The following is a 27,235-nucleotide window of genomic DNA, read 5'->3' on the forward strand; positions in this document are numbered from 1 at the left end:
GAGCCGGGTCAGGGTCAATACCAGGTTGCTAGCACCTGTCACAACTCCAGAAACACACCTAGCGGCACTTTGATTCTCCTAGTGAAAGGGAAAATTTCCCTTTTCTCCCCATAGGTCAGTCTGGGGGTGGGAGACTGTCCCCTTAGACACTGGTTGGATATGGTGGGGCGATTGGATCATGTTTGCTCGAGCTTGTTTGGGCAGGGCTTATGTAAGGCAGCACCAGCCATGTGCTGGCCACTGCAGACAGGTGCCAGCTCAGGTGATGCAAATGCCTCTGAACTTCCGACTGTGGTTTGTTTAGGCAGCCAGAGCCCCTGGCTCACCACCTGTAAAACTCTGAGGGCGGAGGAGGAAAGCTCAGCTTCTGAAAACCGTTGAACTTTGTTAAGTAAACTGGCAAAAGTCTTAAAAGGCAAAGAAAAGTGTTGACAGATTCTGAGATTGTGTTTGTACCACCTGAGCTGGCCTGTCTGCAGTGGCCAGCACGTGCCTGGTGCTGCCTTACATAAGCCCAAACAAGCTTGAGCAAACGTGACCCAAACGCACACTATATCCAACCAGTGTCAAAGGGGACAGCTCCCCACCCCCCAGACTGACCTATGGGGGAAAAGGAAAAATTTCCCTTTTAGTGGAAAATTAAAGTGTCCCTGGATGTTTCCAGAGCTGTGACAAGTGCCAGCAACCTGCTATGTGACCCTGTTCCAGCCCATCCTTGTTGGTCACTGAATGCAACTTCTAAGAGAAAACTGCCACACAGATTTTAATAATGTCTGATTCTTTAAAAAGATATTTTATTGTAGATAATTAGGCAGAAGTTATCCAGAATCATTTTGTAAAATTCTAAAAAGAAAACTTCATTGCTGGCTTCGTTTTATTAAGGAGTTAAACTTGGAAGAGTGTATTTCACTACCAAGACAGTTGTGCTGCACACCTCTTTGCATCTTCTTACGTGAATTACTTCCTCATACAATCCCACATCCACTTTTCCATTAGGGCTGTCTCTAGGTATTTTGTGGGTCTTTTTGTGTGTGTGTAAGAAAAGTAAGAAAACTGTTTTTCATTCTGTCTTTTCACTGGTAACATGGGGAGAATCTTAATTTATGTATTATAATTGTATATTTTTATGTAAGTCCTACATCATTGTGTAAGATACAAAATATGATGAACAATAAGGAAAATTAAAATGCAAAGCACCCGAATCCCCTGTGGCTTAGGGGTGGTGCCTCTGTTCCTGGGTCTGTGTGAAAGCGAGGCTATGCGGTGTCCACTGGCTCTGCGCCTGTGAGCCAGATGAACAAGTCCTCCTTCTGCCCTCAGACCACAGCACCCACTTGCTGACTCTCCTGCACCATGAAGAGCTGCCAGCCTCAGTATAGAAATACATTTACACTTGTTCTAAATTAACCTGAATAGTTAATCAGCAGCTCCTGACCTGGACAAGGTGCAACCTTCAACAGACTTGTCTCCATGCCACATGCCACTCAACTCTCAGGAATTTTAGCTTCAGACTGGTATTTTCAAATTTATTCAAACATGTTTTCTTCTATTTTGGAAATCAGTGTTTGGCCGTGGCATTGGTATTCACAGTCCTCCGTGGCTTCCCCGATCCCAGTCTCCTCCAGAGAGCTGAGTCATCGTTAGAGGAACACCACCTGGTAGAAGCATTTCCTGTCAGTCTCAGTGCACTGAATTCCCTTCCTTCATGCTCACAAGAAGCAAGCATAAAGGACCAGAGGCCCTTAGGAGACCGTGCAGTAGCCACAACTCCTGAGACCACAGTGGAGAGAGGAGAACCTTCCTCTGTGACACTCGAAGGCCAGATAGTGAGAGGAAGTTGAGTAGCGATGGTGGGGGAAGCCTTCTCAGAACAGCTGGGTACAGGGCTCCCTCCTGTTTATATGATCAAAGGCAGGGCCCTTACTAAGCTCTTATTTCTAATAAAATAAAAAGGTTCAAAATAGAAATCTGTCCAGACAACTATCTTATGTTCAACTACTCTTAACTAATAACAATGACCTTGACAAAAGCCAAAAATCCCCCAAGAAAAACCAAAGCATAGAACGCACAACATCACAGTGTCCAAAGTTCAGGCCAGCCTGGCCTAGGAAAGCAGTTCCTACCTCAGGTGGGAATTCAGAACTGGGTCCTCTGGTTTACTAGCTGCCTCCAGCACCAGTCTAAGCTGCTGTTTAACATTCTGGGAGTAAACAGCACTGTTCTCCTGAGCCAAGAGTCACCCCTGCTTGGGTGGAGGAAGCTGCTCAGGGCTCTGCATGGGATTCTCACTGACATTCAGGTGTTGGCACCTGGGCCTTGCTGGCACTCAGCCATGCGGGCCGGATAGGGCTCTGATGCTCTAATATTTGACACATAGCAAGGACTGATGAGCACTTCTGCAAATTGTAAAGAGTGCTAATACAACAAACACCAAGCCCCCATTACTAACCACACTGCCACATCCCATCCCAGGGGCCTCTGCCTGCACACCAACACATTCAGAGCCAGTGGCCTCTTTGGAGTTTGCTTTTAATATTCTCTGTGATTTTCTTTCTTATGTCTTTATATAGTTTTATTTTTATTTTTTAAAAAGTGATTTTGTGACATTTATATTCCTTGACACCTGAATTTTTCACCTGTTATTACCTTTAGAAGAAGAGTCCACAATGTGAGATGTGGCTGTGGGTCATCAACTTCATGGGTATAGATATTTTATACTTTATTTACCCTGTATCCTGCCAGACTGTTCCTAAGTTTTAGCCTTTGCAAAGAGTGTTGCTAGGGACATTGTAGCACATGCTTCCAGAACACTGTGTAAGAATATCTCTAGGCTAGGCTGCACCTGCACCCTTAAACATGCAGCCCTACATCATTTCCTGAGTACCTGAACCACCTGCAAACTTAAACTCACGGTGGCCCTGCCCGGGGGCCACCTCTCAAAGCTTGCTGCTTGTACATCCTCATTCATGCAAGCTAGTGCATGTGAAATGGTAGAGCTGAGTTCCATTTCCCTGATTATAGAGAACCTCTGTTTGTAGGGTGCCTTACAGATTCTGGTTAATAGTTCTTGTTCAGATCTATGTGCTACAATGGTATTTTCCACTATTTGGTTTTCCTTCCATACTATTTACGTTTATCTCCCTCCTTCCATTCCTTTCAAACAGGTATTCTCAAATTATCAGTCTTTAATTTGGGGGTTAGACCTTTTGGGGAAATTTAAAGATTCTTCCTTACTCTGGAAAGATAGTTTCCTATTTGTAAAGTTCTACTTTTTACATTTAGCACTGAAATCCTTGTAGAATTTACTTTTGAGTACGGTGAGGACTAAGGATAAAATTTTGCTTTTCCCTTGTAACTACAAATATCCCAAGACCTCATTCTGATCCCCAATTCCTCCTTCTACACACTGCTTTCATAACTAAAGCTTTATGTTAAGTCTTGAAATGAATAGGGTGAGTCCTACCAGGACATAAGTAGACATATATTTTATATATTTTTAATATATACATATGGAGTGTTTTGGCCCTTTGTTCTTCCATATAAATTTTAAGATTCAGTTAAAATTCCTCAAAAAATCGTTTAGGATTTTGACTATAATTGCATAGATTTTGTGAACTATCTTTAAGTATTGCTTCTTCCTATCTATGGTACACAATTAATTCTCATTAATTTAAGCCATTTAAAATGCTTTTAATGATTTTCTGCATATAAATTGTACACATTTTTGTTAAAGTTATCCTTAGGCAACTGAGATTCTTAAAACAGAATTCTTTGTGAATCACCTTTTCCATCTACCTATAGCTGGAGTGGAGTGACACAGCTTTCTGCTTGTTGATCCAGAGTCTTCTTGCTGCCTGCACTCTCTGATTCCCATGATTTCTGCATGGATCCTCTTGAGGTTTCTCAGAAGACAGTCCTATCATCCATGACAAACAAGAGTTTCACCTTCTCTTCTCCAATCTTTATTTCTAAAACGTGGCTTTTTGTCTTACTGCATGAATAGAACCTCAGTATACTGTTGCTTTAAGTTTTATTTTAATGAGGATGTTCTTAGAATTTTCCTTTAAGACTAATGCTTGTTGCAGGGTTTTGATAGATATCCTAATGGAAGTTTAAATTGTTCCCTTTTGGGCTGGGGTTGTGGCTTAGAGGTAGAGCACTTGCTTAGCATGTGTGAGGCACTGGGTTCAGTTCTCAGCACTACATAAAAATAAAATAAAGAAATTGTGTCCACCTACAACTAAAAAGTAAATTTTTAAAAATGTTCCCTTTTATTTTGAGTCTAAAGAATTCCTAAGTTAGCAATTGTCATCGAATTGTATTAAATGCTTCTAAGCATTTGTTCAGCCTCAGGGCTGCAAACACCCCAGGGTCTACTCACCAATACAGAGAACTTGGAGGACTCAACAGAGAGGTGTTGTACACCTTGTTACTCACATGCTTGGTGGTGGTGGATGGCTCCACAGCAGGGGGAGCACTTGGGCTGGGCTCCATGCCCACTGCGTGGTAGGTCTCCTCCATGCTTTATGAGCTCACTCCTTTACTTCAACCACCATCACTCTGCCGTGACCCTCAGCTAAAGATTGGAGGTGAGGGCAGGAACCAGCTTCCCAGTCCAGTTCCTTCACCATCACATCCTTAGAGTCCTTACCACCCTGAAAGTTTCCAAGCACTCTTCAGAGTGGATTCTAAGGCATCCTAACAAGCATTTCACCTGTGTGCTAACGAGGTGAACAGCACTTGTGTGTTCTCCAGTGTGGAACTGGTCTGGAAGCCCTGGGATACCAGATTCAATAATGTTAAAAATATGTTGAATCTAGTTGCATCTATGGAGTTAAGATCTTGTGCTCTCTCTCAGCTTAAAATATGTCTTTGCTGTGCTCATGCACTTGTGCCCAGAGGGTGGGCTTGTGGCCACTGTGTGGCTTGCTGACTCCTGCACTCCCTCTCCTGTCAGGGTCGCCCGAGCTTCATGGAAAGATGCGATGCCTGTCCACTCGGTTTCATCCTTTTGAAGTTTGTATAGGAAAAATAATCTGCTTTTTGAAAGTTGGAAATAACTCACTTTTTAGACCACCTCATAATTTTACTTGTAATAAAGCTTTGTTAAGTCATTTATACTTCAGTTTACTTAAGGGTGTAACTGGTCAGGCTTTATATTTCTTCTTGGATTGGCTGTAGGAAAGTCTATTTTTTTCGGGGTTTTGTGATTCCTTTTAAGTTTAAATCCATTGCCTTCCCTTAGGTCTGGTGTTATCCTGACAGCCTTTGTTGTTTTTATCACTGTGCCCTCTTTTCATCCTAAATGCTGTTTACTTGTACTTTTTTGTTCTCAAGTTTGCCCATTCCACTAAACTTTGAAGAAGAGTCTCACCTATTTGCATTTCACCATCTCTGCGTTCATCCTTGTCCTCTGTCCTCTGCCCTTCCCTGGGATCATCACACAGTGTACTTTGGGTCTGACATCTGGCTCATTGCTTTCTAGTCCTTCTCTGTCCTGTTTCTGCTGCCTCCTGAGTTTGATACTTAATATTTCCTTCATTGAGTTCCATCCCATTCACCCATGCTGTAGCAATGAGGTCTTGTTTTTTGAGTAGAGGAAATTCCACATGTGGAAAAATAGTAAAGAAAGTATAATGTACCCCATCACCATTACCCAGATTCAATAATGTTAAAAATATGCTGAATCTAGTTGCATCTAGTTGAATCTAGTTAAGATCTTGTGCTCTCTCTCACTATCAATAGCACCTCTAGAAATCAAAACCATTTCTTGGGGACTTTTAGTTTATATTTCTTGTGCTGGTATTTATCTTCCATAAACCTAAGCTTCCCGGGGAAGCTGCACATCCTTCGAGATCCTGCAGAATGCCTGGCTGAACTGAGGAGAGCATCTTCCTCCTGGAGACATCCAGTTGTGGGTGCAGAGCCAAGTCCTGGGGCTGCCCAGCCCCTTCCATGATCACTTACTCTCCACTCTGCCAATGACTCCTGGTCTCTAGATGAAACCCTTGGAATGAATGGCTAAGCTTACCAGGCCTCCATCCCACCAGCCCCAAATCTATTAGAATTCAAAAATAAATTCATGAAAATTGTAGGATACAAAATCCACATATAAAAGTCAGTGGTATTTCTGTACACCAGGAGAAAATTTTGTGAAAAAGAAATCAGGATGCCAAAGTAATTATATAGAAAAAAGAAAACACTACATATTAATTTGGATGTCCCTGGCCCCTGTGGTTCCTCAATTCGAACTACCCTGGGGCCACAGCTCTGCCCCTGATCCTTAAGACAACAGGACTTGGGCTTGCCAACTACTTCCAACCTTCCTACAGCCTGCCCAAAAGGCTCCTCAGGGAAAAACGGCATGATGACTCAAATTTGTCAAGGTTTAAATCTTTCTCATTCCTGTCTCCTTTTGATCATTCTCCAGCACCTGAAACACTTGTGGTTGTTACTAAGACACTTCTGGACATTGTCTTTAAGACGGTCTATGTGATGCTAGAAACAGTGCATTGCCTCCATTTTAATTTTTCTTTTCCCGAATATCCTTGAACATGTGTGCACTTTATTCTAAAGTCAGAGAAAAGCCAGGGCTGCTCACCAAGTGCCCAGACTCCATTCAGGGCCTGGGGAGAGGGTGCCACCCAGCACTGCAGAGGTGGAGTCTGAGTGGCAGTGGCCCATGGGTAGCTACACCCTAAACCTGCTGCCACAAAGAGCCTCCACCAGGAGTTGGTGGCAAAGTCTGCAACGACCTGTGAGGACTCAGGCCACATTCTCTGAACTGAAGGGATTGTGTGCAAAACCCTGTGTGCAGACTGACACCAAGTTGATCATAATCTGTGTGTGGCTTGTGCACATGGGAAGACTGAGAGAGGAGAATGTGAAGGAAGGCCCCTCTGGACGCAGTCACCACGATTCTGCTCTTCCTGTGATCTCCTTCATGCCGATCTAGGTTTCCTAACTTCACTGCATGAAATGTCTCTAATGGAAAAGACTCATGGTTACTCTTCAGGGTTCTGTCCCAGAGGGAGCAGGAGAAGCCAGAGGAGCAGGACTTAGTGGGTTGGGCCACTTGAGGATGCCCTGGCTGGAGGCCCATGGTGGCTATGAACACCCCTCGGCACAGCCCTGGTGGCTTAGGGTTCACCCTTGAATGCCCTCCTGTGGCCCCTCTTCCCCTGGAGTCCAAGCAGCAAAGCAGGCTGATGTAGTGCACTCTCTTCCCCTCACCACCATTAATGCCCCGTCCACTCTCCACAGGGACAGGAAGTGTTTCAGATTAGGGGAAAGCAGAGAATTGTCAGTTGCCTTACTAACCACACCACAGACTGCCTCTGCCTGGCCTTTCTGAGCCTAGTCCTAGTGACCTAAGTGGTGCACATATCTTGGCTCCCTTCATCCTCGTGGCAGTCAACTGATATTTACTGGGTACCTGCCCTGTGCCTGGTCAGAGATAAGGACAACACAGTGTCCTTGTCAACAAAGAGACTGCAGTCTGCAGGGGAGGTCAAAAGTCAACAGTGACGGAGACATGAAACCATCATGGCCTTGGGGACAGACAAGCCACACACAGGAGATAGATCAATAGGAGGGGACAGACAGGGCAGCATGACTGGAACAAATGAGCATGGAAAGACGGGAAAAGCCACCGTGGAGGGGACAAGTCAACATGAAGGCACAAATCACCGTCTGATGATTTCCTAAATGTATTTACAGCAGAGGGCACAGGCACCCCAACGCCTGCCCCCTTGTTAAACAGCATACCGGGTCTGGGAGGAGGGCTTTGGGGAAGCCCCAGGTGGGGTGCTGTCCCTGCTGTGGTCCTTGGGCGTGGGCCCCTGACCCCTCAGGGCTGGGAGCTGGTGGCCTGGGGAGCTCAGCAGCAGCACAGAAGTCTCCTGAGTGCAACTTTGACGTCCTTATTCCTCAGAGTGTAGATGAGCGGGTTCAGGGTGGGCGCCACAGAGGTGTACATGATGGACACCACCTTGTCCTTGCGCAGTGAGTAGCTGGACGCCGGGCGGATGTAGGTGTAGATGACGGCGGAGTCATACAGCGTGACCACCAGCAGGTGGGAGGAGCAGGTGGAGAAGGCCTTGCGCTTGCCCGCTGCTGAGCGCATGCGCACAATGCTGGCGATGATGCAGCCATAGGAGAGCATGGTCACCGAGAAGTTGCCTATGGCCAAGAACACGTCCGCGGTGAAGGCCATGACCTCATTCAGACGTGTTGGGGCACAGGACAGCCTCAGCAGTGGGGGAATCTCGCAGAAGAAGTGCTCAACGACGCCAGACTTGCAGAGTGGCAGGCGCAGCATGAGGCCTGTGTGCACGCTGGTGTTGGTGAGGCTGATGGCCCACACGGCCACGGCCAGCAGAGCACATGCCCGAGAGCCCATCCGTGCACCATAGTGCAATGGCTGGCAGATGGCCACGAAGCGGTCATAGGCCATGGCCGAGAAAAGCAGCAGCCCTGCCCCCATTGACCATGTGAAGAAGAAGAGCTGCGCCATGCAGCCCCCATAGGAGATGGTCCTGCCAGCCACCATGCTGCCCAGCAGCTTGGGCAGAATGGTGGAGGTGCAGAGGATGTCCACTGCGGCCAGGTTGGCCAGGAAGAAGTACATGGGGGTGTGCAGAGCTGGGCTGGTGCTGATGGCCACCTCGATGAGCAGGTTTCCCGACAGGGCAGCCAAGTAGAGGCCTAGGAAGCCCAGGAGGAGTAGTGCTCCCAGGCGAGGCGTTTCCAAAAATCCCAGGATGATGAACTCGGTCACCAGCGTCTGGTTCATCCCAAAGGGCCTGGGTGTGGAGACCTGGCAGCTGCTCCCCCCACACCTCTGATCCCCCACTGTAAAAGAAAGAAACGCCACTGTCCCTGCTTGTTCTGAATACCCTCCCTTCAGTTGTGTGAGACCCACTAGAGGCAGGATTTCAAGTACCCTGGGGGGTATAAATGTGCCTCTGAGCCCCAGACTCTGCAGGGAGAGCCACTGAAACGACCCCCTATCCTCACCCATCCCAGGGAATGCACCATTTAGGACTTGGCCTCCTGCTCAGTTTGCTTGGCTCCACAGCCCACAGGCACCAAGCATGACTGGGGAGGCGGTCACCCACAAACTCCCAGTGACCTGAGCTCTGTGTCCTCGGGAAAATTGTCCTCAGGGGTCAGTGGGTGAGGAATGAGAAGAACTAACCAAATGCTCCCCAGTCACATCCAAGCAGCACCCCACCCAGGGCCGCCCAGGGTCCTCACAATGACCTGTGCATTGGCAATCATGGTCACCTCACTGAACCCCTGTTGCTGAGGCTGGAGGAGCAAGCCTGTCTGCAGGCAGGACTGAGCACCCGCCAGCACCAGAGATTTTATGCTACTTTTTGTCCAGGCTGCTCAGTGAGACAAGAAAGTGAAATTTCACCTGGGATTTGAGAACTTGCCCCCTCAGAAATCACAGCCAGAGGTTGAGGTCAATGTAGAATACAGCACCCCACCACAGTTATCAAAACATCATCATCTCTCGTCAAACACAGGATATAGAGAATCAGCATCCCCTTAGAGCAGGTACTTACGAACGTGGTAAAAATATTCCTGAAATTCACCTGTCCTCTCAAGAAACTTACTTCTCTTTACCATGAAAAAGACTCATTAGCTTTCATTGGGAAACAGAACAGTTCAAAATAAACACTAGCAAGGAACTGTGGGAGACATCTGCAGCTATGTGTGGGGACAGTGAGAGACCTGTGACAAGGATCACAGGCCCTGTCTCATCTGTAATAGCCAGAGGCAAGGGCTTACAGGGAGGGGCCAGGCCCTGAGGGACCAATTTGGGAGAGCAACTTCCCCACTTAGGCAGAACCAGTGCCTGAGCTCAGGACCCTCTGGGAAGCTGACCAACACCTGGGGACAGACCCAGGTCCTCATGAGGAGCATCACTCAGGCTTACAGCAGACTCCACCCAACAACAGCAGAACGCATGTTCTATCCAAGACACTGGGGACCTTCACCAAGAAAAGCCACACACTGGGTCTTAACACAGGCTTCAGCAAGTTTTAAAGCTTTTAAGTCATACAAAGTATGTTTTCTGACCATGTGGAATTAAAGTCAGGGAAAAATGAGGTTTCAGGAAACACATCAGAATTTATGGGATGAGGTAGTCATTAAGAGGAAGTTTGTGGAACTGTCTCTGTGTAGTGGCACCACTCCTCCACAGAATATCTTCACTAAGTTTCTTCAGAAACCCTCACTATAATTTTTTTGTAGTTTCTCCCCCCAAAAAAAAAAAATCTGCAAACTAATTTTCAGGGAGAGTGAATGCTTATGCTTGTAGCAGAGTGAGATTAGAAAGCAACCCAAGGCCTTCACAGAGGCTTTTGCATTTCAAAAGACAGCAGTCAGGTCCTTTGGAGGTAGAAGCTGAAGGAAAAGGGAAGGGAACTCTCCCTTTCTTGGGCTCTGATTGTTACAGAGTGTGTCCTTGATTTTGTATCCAGGCCTGGGTTCACTCTTCTGGAAAAAGCTGCTTTTGTGTAGACTTCTGCAGATTGTTATCCTCTGAGCCCTTCCCCCTACACACTGGGTATAATGTCCTGAAACTTTTTGAACCCGAGGTTCAGAGAGATTGATTGATGATAGCAAAAGCTCTTTCCCTATAAACCTGGCTGGAGCCAAAAAATCTGCTTCATGCTAATTTCTGAGTGTCCAGCCTCATCTGTCCCTCAACATCTGTTCCAAAAAGAAGGAAACTAAAGGCCATACCATCCCAAACATCTGATTTCACCCCAAAGCAACAGGAAGCTGCTTGGGGGGCTCTGAGACAGGATATTGGGCCTTCACCAGGAAGCAACATCTATTAGTGCCACCTTGGCCCAGCAGATTCATACCCACAGGCTGAGCACTCTTGTCTTCTGTACCTCTTGGGAGTTCTTTTTACTTTCCAACTCTTAGTCTCCCATATAAGGTTATACTCATGCTGGCTGAACATTCTACGTCTACACTATAGAGCTGCAACTGTGTTACAACAGAGTAGTGGAATGTGAACACTGATGCTGATGGTGCCAACTACTACATACCCCTCTTTGACACTCTGATCCCTTCAGGGTCAAAGACCATTGTTCTGAATTAATGTCTTGTATTTCCATAACATCATGACTTGACTGGCCATTTTTCTTTCAATTATAGCATCCATGAGAATAGAAACATATTTTTTAACCAGGGATAGCCAGCAAGGTAGGATTAGGCAGGCCTAGCATCAAAATGCAACACTTAGGAGACTTTTGAATCTTCAGAACATTGAAAATGACAAAAAGTAAAGACTTTAGCAACTGAGAGGGTTAAAGGGTGGCAGTGCCAAAGCACTACGGTAAAGACACACATATAGGAAATAAGATTCGGCCGTTTGTCCCAGTCGGCAGTCTGTTTCTGGATCTCCTGCATGTGTCAATTAGTCAGCCTCTGGAGTGATTCAAGCAGGGCTTGTGTCCTCAGGGTCTCTCGGGATGCAGCTCACTTGTCACGGATGGTCAACGTGCAAGGGGTAGCTGGATCAGTAATGCACTCCCAGGCATGAGAAGCCAGTTTTACTCTTCTGGAATGAGTCCAGGGGGTCACCTTGGCTACCTTTACTGCAGGACGTATGGATAAATGATAGTGATTAGACTCCTCTAAAGACACTTCAGGGGTTGCATGATTTCTTTTTTTGTTGTTGTTCTTTTTAGAATCACATGAATGTAGAGTATATTTTGACATATTATACATATGTAGAGTATAATTTATCCTAATTAGAATCCCATTCTTGAGGTCATACATGAATTGGAATTACACTGGTAGTGTATTTATGTAGAACATAGGAACATTAAGTCCAATTAATTCTTCCTTTCCTTTTATTCATTCCCCTTTATCTAATCCAGTGAAATTCTATTCTTCCCCTACCCACCCTCCTTTCTTGTGGGTCAGCATCCACATATCAGAGGAAACGTTCAGCCTTTGGGTTTTGGGGGACTAGCTTATTTCACTTATCATAATATTCTCTGGTTCCATCCATTTACCGGCAAATGCCATAATTTCATTCTTCTTTGTGTTTATATACCACATTTTCTTTATCCATTCAGCTGTTGAAGTGCATCTAGGTTGGTTCCATAGTTTGACTATTGTGCATTGAGCTGCTATAAACATTGATGTGACTCCATCACTGTAGTATGCTGATTTTAAAGTCTTTGGGGTATAAATTGAGGAGCAGATTAACTGTGTCAAATGATGGTTCCATTCCAAATTTTCTAAGGAAACTCCATACTGCTTTCCATAGTGGTTACAATGGTTTGCATTCCCACCAGCAATGTATGAGTGAACCTTTCCCCCCACATCCTTCCCAACATTTATTGTTGCTTATATTCTTGATAATTGACATTCTAATTAGAATGAGATGGAATCTCAGTGTCATTTTAATTTGAATTTCTCTAATTGCTAGAGATGTTGAATATTTTCTCATCTATTTGTCGACCATTCATATTTCCTTTCTGTGAAGTGCCTGTTCAGTTCCTTTGCATTTATTGATTGGGTTATTTTATTTTTTTGTTATTAAGTTTTCTGAATTCTTTATATATCCTTGACATAATTGCTGTGTCTGTGGTGCACTTGGTAAAAATTTTCTCCCATTCTGTAGGCTCTTCATTCACATTCTTGATTGTTTCCTTTGCTAAGAAGCTTTTTACTTTTATAGCATACCATCTATTGATTCTTGATTTTATTTTTGTGCTTTAGGAGTCTTATTGAGGAAGTTGGTTCCTAAGCTGACATGATGGAGACTTGGTCCTACTTTTTCTTCTAGTAGGCACAGGGTTTCTGGTCTAATGCCTAGGTTCTTGTTCCACTTTGAATTGATGCAGGGTGAGAGATGGGGATTCAGTTTCATTCTACCACATATGGATTTTAGTTTTCCCAGTATTATTTGTTGAAGAGGCTACCTTTTCTCCAATATATGTTTATTGCACCTTTGTTTGGTATGAGATAACTGTATTTATGTGGGTATTACTGTGTCTTCTATTCTGTTCCATTGGTCTTTGTTGTTGTTGTTGTCGTCATAGTTCTACTTAGTTGTACATGACAGCAGAATGCATTTCAATTCATTGTACACAAATGGAGCACAACATTTCAATTCTCTAGTTGTACATGGTGTAGAGATGCACCATTCATGCAATCATACATGTACCTAGGGTAATGATGTCCATCTCATTCCAAAGTCTTTCCTACCCCCATAACCCCTCTATACCCTTCCCTTTTCCCAATCCAAAGTTTCTCCTTTTTCCCATGCCCCCCATCATAGGTCAGCATCCACTAATCACAAAAAAACATCCAGCCTTTAGTTTGGGGGGATTGATATTTCACTTAGCATAATATTCTCCAACTCCATCCATTTGCCTGCAAATGCCATGATTTTATTATCTTTTAATGCTGATCAATACTCCATTGTGTATATATGCCACAGTTTCTTTATCCATTCATCTATTCATAGGCATCTAGGTTGGTTCCACAGTTTAGCTATTGTGAATTCAGCTGCTATAAACATTGGTGTGGCTATGTCACTATAGTATGCTGATTTCAAGTCCGTTGTGTATAGACCAAGGAATGGGATAGCTGGGTCAAATGGTAGTTCCACTCCAAGTTTTCTGAGGAATCTCCACACTGCTTTCCAAGGGTTGTACCCATTTGCAGTCCCACCAGCAATGGATGAATATACCTTTTTCCACACATCCTCTCCAACATTTATTATTGCTTGTATTTTTGATAACTGCCATTCTGACTGGGGTGAGATGAAATCTTAGAGTAGTTTTGATTTGCATTCCTCTAATTACTAAAGCTGTTGACCATTTTTCATATATTTGTTGATTGCTTGTGTATCTTCTTCTAAGAAGTGTCTGTTCAGTTCCTTAGCCCATCTATTGATTGGGTTGTTTGTTTTGGTATTAAGTTTTTTGAGTTCTTTATATATCCTGGAGATTAGTGCTCTATCTGATATGCATACAGTAAAAATTTGCTCCCATACTATAGGCTCTCTCTTCATCTAAATGATTGTTTCTTTTGCTGAGAAGAAGTTTTTAGTTTGAATTCATCCCATTTATTCATTCTTGATTTTATTTCTTGAGCTTTGGGAGTCTTCTGAAGGAAATTGAGGTCTAATCTGACATGACGAAAATTTGGACCTACTTTTTCTTCTATTAGGGGAAGGGTCTCTGGTCTAATTCCTAGGTCCTTTGTCCACTTTGGGTTGAGTTTTGTGCTTGGTGAGAGATAGAGGTTTAATTCCATTTTGCTACATATGGATTTCCAGTTTTCCCAGAATCATTAGTTGAAGAGGCTATCCTTTCTCCAATATATGTTTTTGGCACCTTTGTCTAGTATGAGATAACTGTATTTATGTGAGTTGGTCTCTGTGTCTTCTATCCTGTACCATTGGTCTACATGTCTATTTTGGTGCCAATACCATGCTGTTTTGTTACTATTGCTCTGTAGTATAGTTTAAGCTTTGGTATTGTGATACCTCTTGCTTCACTTTTCTTGCTAAGGATTACTTTGGCTATTTTGAGTGTCTTATTTTTCCAAATGAATTTCCTGATTGCCTTTTCTAATTCTATGAAGAATGTCATTAGGATTTTAATAGGAATTGCATTAAATCTGTATAATAGTTTTGGTAGTATGGCCATTTTGACAATAGTAACTCTGCCTATCCATGAGCATGGGAGATCTTTCCATCTTCTAAGGTCTTCTTCAATTTCCTTCTTTAGTGTTCTGTAGTTTTCATTGTAGAGGATTTTCACCTCTTTTGTTAGATTGATTTCCAAGTATTTTATATTTTGGGGGGCTATTTTGAATGGGGTAGTTTTTCTGATTTCTCTTTCAGTGGGTTCATCACTTATGTATAAAAATGCACTTGATTTATGGGTATTGATTTCATATCCTGCTACTTGCCTGAATTCATTTATTAGTTCTAGAAATTTTCTAGTTGAATTTTTTGGATCTCCTAAATATAGAATCATTGTTGGCAAAGATTAATAGTTTGTGTTCTTATATTCCTATGCATATCCCTTCAATTTGTTTTGTCTGTCTGATTGCTCTGGCTAGAATTTCAAGGACTATGTTGAATAGAAGTGGTGAAAGAGGGCATCCCTGTCTTGTACCAGTTTTTAGGAAGAATGCTTCCAATTTTTCTCTGTTTAGAATCATGTTGGGCTCAGGTTTAGCATAGATATATTTTACAATGTTGATCCTGCTATTCCTAGTTTTTTCTAGTGTTTGAACATGAAAAGATGTATTTTATCGAATGCATTTTCAGCATCTATTGAGATGATCATATGATTCTTGTCTTAAGTCTATTGATGTGATGTATTAAATTTATTGATTTCTATATGTTGAACCAACCCTGCATCCCTGGGATGAACCCCACTTGATTGTGGTACACTACCTTTTTAATGTATTTTTGTATGTGATTAGCCAGGAATTTATTGAGAATTTTTGCATCTGTGTTCATCAGGGATATTGGTGTGAATTTTTCTTTCCTTGATGTGTCTTTGTCTGATTTTGGTATCAGGGTAATGCTAACCTCATAGAATGAGTTTGGAAGGGTTCCCTCCTTTTCTATTTCATGGAATAATTTGAGGAGTATTGGTGTGAGTCCTTCTTTGAAGGTCTTGTTGAACTCAGCTGAGAATCCATCTGGTCCTGGGCTTTTCTTGGGTAGTAGGCTTTTGATGGCTTCTTCTATTTCCTTGCTTGAAATCAATCCATTTAAATTGTGTATGTCCTCCTGATTCAGCCTGGGTAGATTATATGTTTCTAGAAATTTTTCAGTGTCATTGAGATTTTCTATTTTATTGGAGTATAAATTTTCAAAATAGTTTCTAATTATCTTCTGTATTGCAATAGTATTCATTGTGATAGTTTTTTATCATGAATTTTAGTAATTTGAGTTTTCTATCTCCTCTTCATTAGCATGGCTAAGGGTTTATCAATTTATTTATTTTTTTCAAAGAATCAACTTTTCATTTTGTCGATTTTTTCAATTGTTTCTTTTGTTTCTATTTCATTGATTTCAGCTCTGATTTTAATTATTTCTGTCTTCTACTACTTTGGTGTTGATTTGTCCTTCTTTTTCTAGGGCTTTGAGATGTAATGTTAGGTCATTTATTTGTTGACTTTCTATTATTTTAATAAATGAGCTCAATGCAATGAACTTTTCTCTTAGCACAACCTTCATAGTGTCCCAGAGATTTTGATGTGTTGTATCAGTGTTCTCATTTACCTCAAGGAATTTTTTTATCTCCTCCACAATGTCTTCTGATATCCATTGTTGATTCAATATCATATTTTCAGTCTCCAGGTGTTGGAGTAGCTTCTATTTTTAATCTATCTTTGATTTCTAGTTTCATTCCATTGTGATCTGATAGAATAAATAGTAGTATATATTTTTTGTATTTGCTAAGAGTTGCTTTGTGGTGTAATATATGGTCTATTTTAGAGAAGGATCCATGTTCTGCTGAGAAGAATGTATAGTTGCTCAATGATAGATGAAATACTCTATATATGTCTGTTAGGTCTAAATCATTGATTGTATTATTGAGTTCTATAGTTTTTTTGTTTGTAAGAACTATCCAGTGGTGAGAGAGGTGTATTAAAGTCACCCAGTATTATTGTATTGTGCTCTCTTTGATTCTTGAAATTGAGAAGGGTTTATTTGGTATATGTAGATGCTCCGTTGTTTGGAGCATAGATATTTACAATTGTTATGCCTTCTTGATGTATGATTCCCTTAAGCAGTATGAAATGTTCTTCTTTATCTCTTCTGACTAACTTGGTTTGAAGTCCACTGTATCTGATATTAAGATGGAAACCCCTGCTTGTTTACATGGCCCATGTGAGTGATATGCTTTTTTCCATTCCTTCACATTCAGTCTGTGGGTGTCTTTTCCTATGAGATGAGGAAAAGAAGGCAGCGTATTGTTGGATTTTTTTAAATCCAATCTGCCAGTCTATGTCTTTTAATTGATGAGTTTAGGCATTAACATTCAGAGTTATTATTGAGACATGGTTTGCATTCTCAGTTATTTTGGTTTATTTTTTGTTTTTAACTTGACTTGGTTTCTCCTTTGATTAGATTTTCCTTTAGTGTAGTTTCTTCCTTTGCTAATTTTCACTGTTGTTTTTCATTTCCTTTTCATGGAATATTTTGCCAAGAATATTCTATAGTACAGGCTTTCTCATTATAAATTCTTTTAATTTTTGTTTTTCATGGAAGTTTTTTATTTCATCATCAGATCTGAAGCTTAATTTTTATGGATGTAGTATTCTTGGTTGGCATTCATTTTCCTTTTTTTAGTTGTATTTGACACAACACCTTTATTTTATTTACTTACTTTATTTTATTTACTTATATTGTGCTGAGGATCAAACCTAGTGCCTCATACGTGTGCTCTGCCACTAAGCAACAATCCCAGCCCCATCTTCCATTTTCTTTCAGATTTTGGTATATGTTGTTCCAGGATCTCCTAGCTTTTATGATCTGGGTTGAGAAATCTTCTGAGATCCAGATTGTTTCCCCCTATATGTAATCTAAAACTTTTCTCTTGTGGCTATTAAAATTCTATCCTTATTCTGTATGCTAGGCATTTTCATTATAACATGCCTTGGTGTGAATCTGTTGTAATTTTATACATTTGGTGTCCTGTAGGCCTCTTGTATTTGTTTTTACAATGTTTGGGAAATTTTCTGATATTATTTCATTGAAGAGATTTTGAATTTCTTTGGTTTGTATCTCTGTGCCTTCCTCTATCCAGATAATTCTTACATTTGGTCTTTTCATATTGTTCCATAATTCTTGGAGGTTCTGTTCATGGTTTCTCATCATCTTCACTGTGTGGTCAACTTTATTTTCATGATTATATATTTTGTTTTCATTGCCTGAAGTCCTGCCTTCCAAGTGATCTAATCTGTTGTTGATGTTTTCTATTTAATTTTTTATTTGGTTTGTTGTTTCCTTCATTTCAAGGATTTCTGGTTGTTTGTTTGTTTGTTTGTTTTCAGAGTCTCTATCTCTTTCCTGAGGTAATCTTTGGCTACCTGTATTTCCTCTCATATCTCTTGGTTGGAGCAGTCAATTGTTGCCTGTATTTGTTTTCTTAATTTATTCTTTGCTTTGCAGATCATTTTAATTTTGTACATTCTGAACTCCTTCTCTGACATTTCATCTACTGTGCTATCAATGGAATTTATTACTGTATCAGCTTGGTGTGTTTCTGGTATTTTCTTCCCTTGTTTCTTCATGTTGTTTGTGTGTCTTCCTCTCTAGCAGTGTGGAATCAAGGCATTACAGTTTCTACATTACAGTCTTGTAGTCTCCTTGCAGATTACCAATACCTTGCCTGAAGGAACCTGCTTCCAGTGGCTCTCCTACAACTGTGCGTGTGCATGTTGTCCTTACCACACAGCAGGCTGGGGTTGCACTCGTCTGCTCCTCCTCATTCTGCACTAGAGTCAGGGTTGTAATCCTGTTCCATTGGTCTTAGGTCTGTTTTGATGACAATATCATGCTTTTTAAACTATAGCTCTGTAGTATAATTTAAGGTCTGGTGTTGTGATGTCTCCTGCTTCACGTTCTCACTGAGGATTGCTTTGGCAATTCTGGGCCTCTTGTTTGTCCAAATGAACTTCATGACTGCTTTTTCTATTTTTTCTGAAGAACATCATTGGAATTTTAATAGGAATTGCATGAAATCTGTATAGCACTTTTGGTACTATGTCATTTTGACAAAATTAATTCTGCCTATCCAAGAACATGGGACGTGAACTTTCCATTTTCTGGGGTCTTCTTTAATTTCTTTCTTTAGAGTTCTATAGTTTTCATTGTAGAGGTATTTACCTCTTTTGTTAGACTGATTCCCAATATTTTTTAGACTATTGCAAATGATAAAGTTTTCCTGATTTCTCTTTCAGCTGATTTGTCATTGGTGTATAGGAATACAATTGATTTTTAGTGTCAATTTTATATCCTGCTACTTTGATGAACTTATTCATAAGTTCTAGAAGCTTTATGGTGGAGTTTTTTAGGTTTTCTAAATATAGAATCATCTCATCAGCAGATAGGGATAGTTTGATCCCTGCTTTTACCATTTGTATCCCTTTAATTTCTTTCATCTAATTGCTCTGGCTAGGGTTTCCAGGGATAATCTGAATAGGAGTGGTGGATGAGGGCATCTTTGTCATGTTCCAGTTTTTAAAGGGAATGCTTTCAATTTTTCTCCATTTAGAATGATGTTGGCCTTGCATTTAGCATATATAGCTTTTACAATATTGAGGTATATTCCTACTATCCCTAGTTTTTCTATGTTTTGAACACAAATGGATGCTGAATTCTGTCAAATGCTTTTTATGCATTATTGAGATAATCATGAAATTTTGTCTTTAAATGTATTAGTGTGGTGAATTACATTTATCGATTTCCATATGTTGAACCAGCCTTGCATTCTTGGGGTGAACCCCATTTGATCATTGTGCACTATCTTTTTAATATGTTTGTATGCTGTTTTCCAGTATTTCATTGAGAATTTTTGTATGTATGTTCATCTAGAATATTGGACTGAAGTTTTCTTTCCTTGATGTGTCTTTGGTTTTGGTATCAGGTTGCTACTAGTTTCATAGAATTTGTTTGGAAGGGTTTCCTCCTTTTCTATTTCATGGAATAATTTAAGGAGCATTAGTGCATATTCTTCTTCAAAAGTCTTGTTGAGCTCAGCTGATAATCTGTCTGGTCCTGAGTTTGTTATTGTTGTTGTTGTTGGTGGTGGTGGTGGTGGTTGTGGTAGGTATTTAAGGGCATCTTCAGTTGCATTGCTTGAAATCAATTGTTTAAATTTTCGATGTCCTTTTGATTCAATTTGGGTAGGTCATATGGCTCAAGAAATTTGTCAATGTCTTTATGACTTTCTATTTTACTGGAGTATAGATTTTCAAGGTAGTTTTTTATTATCATCTGCATTTCAGTGGTGTCCATGGTGATATTTCCCTTTCTCCTCATAAATTTTATTTATTTGAGTTTTCTCTCTCTTTTTCTTCATTAGCTTGATTACAGGTTTAACAATTTTATTTATTTTTTCAATGAACCAACATTTTGCTCCATCAATTTTTTGAATTTTTTTTGATGTTTTTAATTCTGGCTCTGATTTTAACTATTTTCTCTCTTCTACTAACTTGGGTGTTGATTTGTTCTTTTTTTTAGTACTTTAAGATATAAAGTTATGATATTTATTTGGCAAATTTATATATTATTTTAATAAATGAGTTCAATGCAATGAACTTTCCTCTTAGAACCACCTTCATAGCATCCCAGAGATTTTGATATGTTGTGTCACTCTTCTCATTTAACTCTAGGTATTTTTTATTTCATCCCTGATTTCTTCAGCTATCCATTTGTCATTCAATAATATATTATTTAGACTCCAGATGTTAAAGTACCTTCTATTTTTTTATTGTTGATTTCTAATTTTATCCCATCACAATCTGACAAAATGCAAGATTTTTTTTTTTTTTTTTTGCTAAGAGTTCCTTTGTGGCCTAGCATATGGTCTATTTTAGAGAAAGATCCATATGCTTTGAGAAGAAAGTATATTCATTCACTGGTTGATGACATATTCTATATATATGTCTGTTAAGTCTAAATCATTAACTATATTTTTTACTTCTATAGCTTCTTTATTTAGTTTGTGTTTGTTTTTGAAGATCTATTGATTGGTGAGAGAGGCATGTTATATTGCAGTAATATTGTGTTGTGATCTATTTAATTCTTGAGATTGTGAAATGTTTGCCTGATGTTTGTAAATGCTCCATTAATGGGGGCATAAGTATTTAAGATTGTTATGTCTTGTTGATGTATAGCAGTATGAAATGGTTTTATTTATCCCTTCTGATTAATTTTGACTTGAAGTCCACTCTATCAAATATGAGGATAGAGACCCCTGCTTGTGTATGAGATCCATGTGAATGATAAGTTTTTCCCCATCCTTTAGTTTCAGTCTGTGAATGTCTTTTTTATTTTATTTTTTACTTCTATGGCTTCTTTATTTAGTTTGTGTTTGTTTTTACCTATTAGGTGAGTCTCCTGAAGATAGCATATTGTTGGGTCTTGTTTTTCAATCTCATCTGCCAGTCTATGTCTTTTTTAAAAAATATTTTTAGTTGTAGATGGACACAACACCTTCATGTTGTTTAGTTAGGGTTTTTTTTTTTTAAATGTGGTGCTGGGGATTGAATCCAGTGCCTCATGCATAGTAGGCAAGTGGTCTACCACTGAGCCACAACCCCAGCCCCCAGTCTATGTCTTTTGATTGATGAGTTTAGGCCATTTACATTCAATGTTATTATTGAGAAATGATCTTTATTTCCTTTCAATATGAATTATTTCTAGTTTCTTAATTTGAATTAGTTTCTCCTTTGATTGACTATTCTTCTAGTGTAGATCCTCCTTTTGCTGGTTTTCTGTTTTATTTTTCATTTCTTCTTCATGGAATATTTTCTTGAGTGTGCTTTGTAGTTCAGAGTTTCTAGTTGTGAATTCTTTTAACTTTTGTTTATTGTAGAAGATTTTATCTTCTACAGTATCATCAAATACTGAAGCTTAATTTTGCAGGTTATAGTATTCTTGGTTGTCATCCATTGTCTTTTAGAGCTTTGTATATATTATTCCAAGACCTCCTATCTTTAAGGGTCTGGGTTGAAAAATAAACTGAGATCTGAATTGGTAACCTGACATGTTCTCTGGAAACCTTTAGAATTGTATCCTCATTCTGAATGTTAGGCATTTTCATAATAATGTGACTTGGTGTGGGTCTGTTGTAATTTTGTATATTTGGGGTTCTATATGCATCCTGTATTTAATTTTTCATTGTATTCCTAAGGATTGGGAAATTTTCAAATATTATTTCATTTAAAAGCTTATGCATTCTTTTGGTTTGTATCTTTGAGAATTTGTCCATCCTAATAAATCTTAATTTTGATCTTTTCATGTTATCCCATATTTCTTGGAAGTTCTGTTCATGGTCTCTGAACATATTTTCTCCATGATCAACTTTATTTTCAAGATTATATATTTTGTCTTCATTGCCTGAAACTGTGTCTTCCAAGTGGTCTAGTGTGCTGTTGTTACTTTCCAATTAATTTTTGATTTGGTTTATTGAATCCTTCATTTTGAGGATTTCTGCTTGGTTTGTGTTCAGAATCCCTCTCTTTATTGAAGTGATCTTTTGCTTCCTGTATTTTCTCCATTACATCAACCTTTATCTTGTAGGCCAATTTAACTTGAACATTCTAAATGCTTTCTCTGACATTACTTCTGCAGTGGTGTCAATGGATTCTGTTATTGAAGCATTTTTGTTTGTTTGGAACTATTTGTACCCTGTTTTTTCATATTGTTTGTGTGTCTACCCATTCACTGTTAGTTCTCAGGCCATACAGTTTCTACTCTGTGGACTTACAGGTTTTTTTTCAATGTTTCCAGTTCCTCACAGCATAGGGGGAGACCGATAATAACAATAATCTATGTAAACAATTTACGGCAGTAATCCAAATAGCTCTTGCTATGAAATCTGCAATAGTGATTGTCACAATAATCAGAAATGATATGAACAGTTATTTCCAATATGAAAACAGTAGGTTTACAAAAGGGTTTACAATTTCAAGTGGTGAAGAGGGATAGGACATAACTGATGGAGGATGTGATGATTATGAGAGAGAAGGAGAGAAAGGAAAAATTTAAAGGGAGAGTGAGGAGAGAACAAGAAGGATTGACTGTTAGTAGAGGAAAAGAGAGAAAGCAAGTAAAAGAAAAACAATAAGTGAGAGAGAAATGTATAAAATAAAAGTAAAAAATTAATAAATAACTTCATAAAGATGACAAGAACAAAATCAATATATACTATTTAAACATAATAGTCCTCAAAATATTAATCATGAAAAGTAACTGCCTTCAAAAATGCTAGAAATGAGAAAAATAATGATATATGAATCTGTGTATGCATCCAGTTAAAGATAGAGTTCTTTAAGAGGAAAGAAGAAGAGATGGAGGTAGAAAAGGGTTTGTAGATTCAAGGGTGGAATAGGGCAAATGCAAAGGTGATGTATGATGTGTTTATAAGGGGGGAGAGCAAAAAAAGAAAAAGAAATAAAAGTACTAAAGGAAAAGGAGAGAAAGAGAGCAATTGAGCTTGGCTATTAGCAAGAAAAAAGAGAAATAGAAACAAAGAAAACAGAGTTGTGAAAGAGATCATAGAAAAACAATCCAAAATATAATGATCAAAAACTCTCTCAAAAAACAAAACAAGAAAAGACAGAAACCTTCAAGAAGTGCTAAAAATGAAAAAGCAGAAACAAATACATATGTGTACAAATGTATAAATGCCATCCTGTATCAATCAGTACACATTCAAAAATCAGACAAAACAAAAACAAATAAGAAAAGGGCCAATGAGAATGTCTGTTCACTGTCTATGCCTTTCCATTTCTCAGCTTCCCTTCTCAGCCGGATGGTGTGAGGAGCTGTGGAGGATGCTCTCACTTCACTTCCTGGGTATTGTTGCCACTGGGTTCTGTGAGCTGAGTCTCTGCAAGAGAAGCTCCTGGGGCAGGGATTTTGTATGGTGTTTTATTCTGTGGCAAATTTGCAGGCATTAATGAATCAATTCACTTATAAAACTGCACTCCACTTCCCAGGGCACCATCCTGGGAAGGGGAGTTCATCCTTTGCAGGCTCTGTTGTTTGTGGATACTGCCCTTCCCTGGCCTCCCAAGGACTGTTTCTGAGCACTCAGCTCAGTCACTCCACCCATTCAGATTCTCCCTGCCACTGGTCATGTGTGCTGCCAGGTTCAATGGAGTGTGTGTGTGTGTGGGGGAGGGGGGGGGCTTTCTCTGGCCTCTCTGGTCTGTATCACCTCCAGGCAAAATGATCTCCAAGACATAAATTCTCTGTGCCCAAGATTCTCCTGCTTTGCTAGTCTCAGTTCAGGTCTTGTGGTTAGCGTCTGCCAGATTTCTGTGTTGGTTTCAGCCCCAAACTCACAGATCTAAGTTCCCATTCTGAGTTCATGCCTCTGTCTCCAGCTAGGGCTCCCCAGGCACAACTGGCAGACTGTGACCTTTGTGCACACGATCAATGGGCTGAATACTTCTGGTAGGCCCAGGGAAGGCTGCACCTCTGATCCTGGGATTTCTCCATGCCAAGACTGTCCCAGCACTTTTGATCTTTTCCAACCTTGAGCATTAATTTTCCCTGCTCCCACCCAAAACTCAGCTCCGCTTCTGTCCCTTAGCCTTGTCTGATATACCCCAAATTTCCCAATCTTCAAGGCTACCTGTCCAAATTGAGTATTGATAGAGCACTGTAGGTCTTTTTTTTTTTTTTTCACTCACCTCTCAGAGAAGTAGTTTTCTCACTGTTTGAGTCCCAAGTCACAGAAGTGTGAGAAAAGCCATTCCCTGCTAATCAACCATCTTTGGGGTTGGAATTTTATTGTATTATTATTTTATCCATATAGCATTTCCTGGTTAAAAGAGGTGGACATTTGTGCTCAGGCTCACAAGTAGTTGGTCCCTTACCCAATGGTGTATAGTGGTCAGGGTTGAGCTCAGAGCCTGTATCTTTTGCCTCAGAGTAATATTGCTCAATTCTTTTAGATATCATATATCCCTTATAATGGGATAAGGGTGTCCACAAATAATCTCATGTGGAGAGAACCCTGTCTGTCTAATAAGGCCAGAGTTAATTCTTAACAAAACAATTGGGAACACCTGATCCCAGTGTGGTTGGGTTTTCTGACAGTTTCCTTAGTTTCGATTTTAGAGTTCAGTTCATTCACTCCATCTTCCCGAAGATCTGGGGACAGTGTGCAGTGTGTAACTTCCAGGTGATCTTCAACCCCTTTTTCATCAATCATACTACCTCAGCCATGAAAGCCAACCCATGTACAACTATGTCTTGGTTATGACTCTCCTGCCAGGTGCTTAAGACCAAGTTGACCAAAACTGACCCTGTTCTTATCTTCTATTAAGAGTCAGCTGAGAGTCATCAGGGGGTTATTCTTGGGGACTAGTGAGAGGCCCCTTAGCTCCTCTTGCTTTCTCTATCAGTTGAGCCATGTGCCATAATGGGTCACATGTGGCTTCCCTTGGAAGCATCTCCCTCTCCAATGATCCCCCTTTTTACAGAATGTACACTGGTTGGCTTCATGTTCTCTAGGGTCCCTTCAATCCCTCTGATTGAGTGGTCATGTCACCCAGAGTTGTAAAGCAACTAGAAAAAGAAGTCCTCTTGTTCCCTGGGTCCTAGCTGACCTCAGAGGGTAAGTGCCAAAATACTGACTATTTTTCTTTAGCCCTTTAATTTCCTTGACTTGGTTTTGGTTTGAAACATCCAGAAGGCCATTTTCACCAGTCTTAAAGTAGTAGCCCTGGGTTTTAACTAAATTTCTATAATTTTACAGTTATTTATCCCTTCCATCTAATTGAGATGGATACTAATCAGTATTAGCACCAGAAGTCAGTCTTGTATCCCGTCTGTCCTATGAGTGATGGCTTATTATTTCAAATTAATTCATGTTTTACATTAGAAGTTGTACCTCTGCAAAGCACTAACAGACAGCAGTTATAAAGTCTATAAGGAAAACATAAAATGGAATTAACAAGACCAAAAGCATATTCAGTTTCTATAATAGCTTTGAACCAAAAACATAATTTTATAATATCATTAATTAATATTTGTAACATTATTTATTAATATCATTTTATAATATCATTAATATCATACCTTTGGAATCTATTTTGCCTCCACAAAGAACAAAATTTTATTAATTTAATCATATGAGATCCTTCACAAATTTTACTTTTTAAAAAACTCTTACAACCTTACATACCTTTTATATTTTACACAACCTCTACTTAGTTTTGTATTATATACCTTGGTTGTTTTGAGATCATAGCAACTTTAAAATGATAATCTATCTTTTGAACTTAATTCTAAATGAACCTAAGTCTAGCCTACTTTGGAGTCATCTTGATATGGGATAAAGTGAGAAGCAGACTCTTAACTCAGATAAGGTGGCCTCTGGACAAATTTTAGGTAAACTGCTTTGTATTTGAAGCTGATCTTTGCCTCTTAAATATCATTTTACAAAATTCTCATATAATGTTTCCTGAGTCTATGTGAATATCAATTAACACAATACAAACATGAATCAAACAAAAGCTAAGAGTGTGTACAACTTCCTTTTTCTAGGAAAGTGGCAAAATATTTTTATGTTCCACATTATCAACCTTTAAACAAACTAGGCTCTCCTTATAAACTTCCAAAAATACATTTAAATTCCCATCTTGGGCTGGGGCTGTAGCTTAGTGGTAGAGTGTCTGCCTTGCATGCATGATGTACTGGTTTTGATACTCAACACCACATAAAAATAAATAGATATTGTGTCCATCTACAACTACAATTTTTTTTTTTTAAATTCCCATCTCAGCATAAAGAGTAACACAAAATTTTACATGTAACACTTATTGATGGGCTGGGGTTGTGATCAGCGGTAGAGCTCTCGCCTCGCACATGCGAGACCCTGGGTTCAATCCTCAGCACCACATAAAAATAAATAAGTGAAATAAAGGTATTGTGTCCAACTACAACTAAAAAAATAAATATTAAAAAAACACTTATAGATGACAGGTTATTTTTATCCAATTGCAAAACATTAAATGACATAAATAAATCCCTAAATAAATTTGTGTTTTCTTACAAGTCTGAAAGAGACTACCACTACAGACAACTTTAGTTTGGAGAACACAAGCATGGTAAAGTGCTCTGAAAAGACTTGTATACCTGGAGGACATGAGTACATCTAATATACAAAGAAGCCAATAACAGCATCATAATTACACCGATGTCCTCATATTAAATAAGTTTAACTTTTAAAGAAAATTTAGAATCTGTGGTATAGTATAACTAGAAGTAAGAGTTGTTTGTTTAACCAGAGTTGTACAAACCATAATTCCTTTAAGGACAGTTCCCCTAAATAATAAAACCTAACAGACACAAGAAATTATCTTGATAGTTAAGAGCAGATTCATGTTTTAAGAAACCCTTGTTATTTCAACACATAGAGAATTAAATTCTGGCTTATGTCAGGACATTAATATTTGACCTTAGGAAAAACTA

General features: G+C 39.8%; 1 protein-coding gene across 1 annotated transcript; it reads right to left on the minus strand.

Moving 5' to 3' along the window:
- Positions 1–7,771: 7,771 nt before the first annotated feature.
- On the minus strand, positions 7,772–8,830 carry LOC114082461 (olfactory receptor 13G1-like). Its single transcript, XM_027923671.2, has one exon. It carries the CDS (start codon positions 8,792–8,794, stop codon positions 7,880–7,882), a length of 915 nt encoding a protein of 304 aa, XP_027779472.2. The 5' UTR covers positions 8,795–8,830; the 3' UTR covers positions 7,772–7,879.
- Positions 8,831–27,235: the final 18,405 nt, after the last annotated feature.

Source organism: Marmota flaviventris, chromosome 4 (assembly GCF_047511675.1).
Source record: "Marmota flaviventris isolate mMarFla1 chromosome 4, mMarFla1.hap1, whole genome shotgun sequence".
Lineage (NCBI taxonomy): Eukaryota > Metazoa > Chordata > Mammalia > Rodentia > Sciuridae > Marmota > Marmota flaviventris.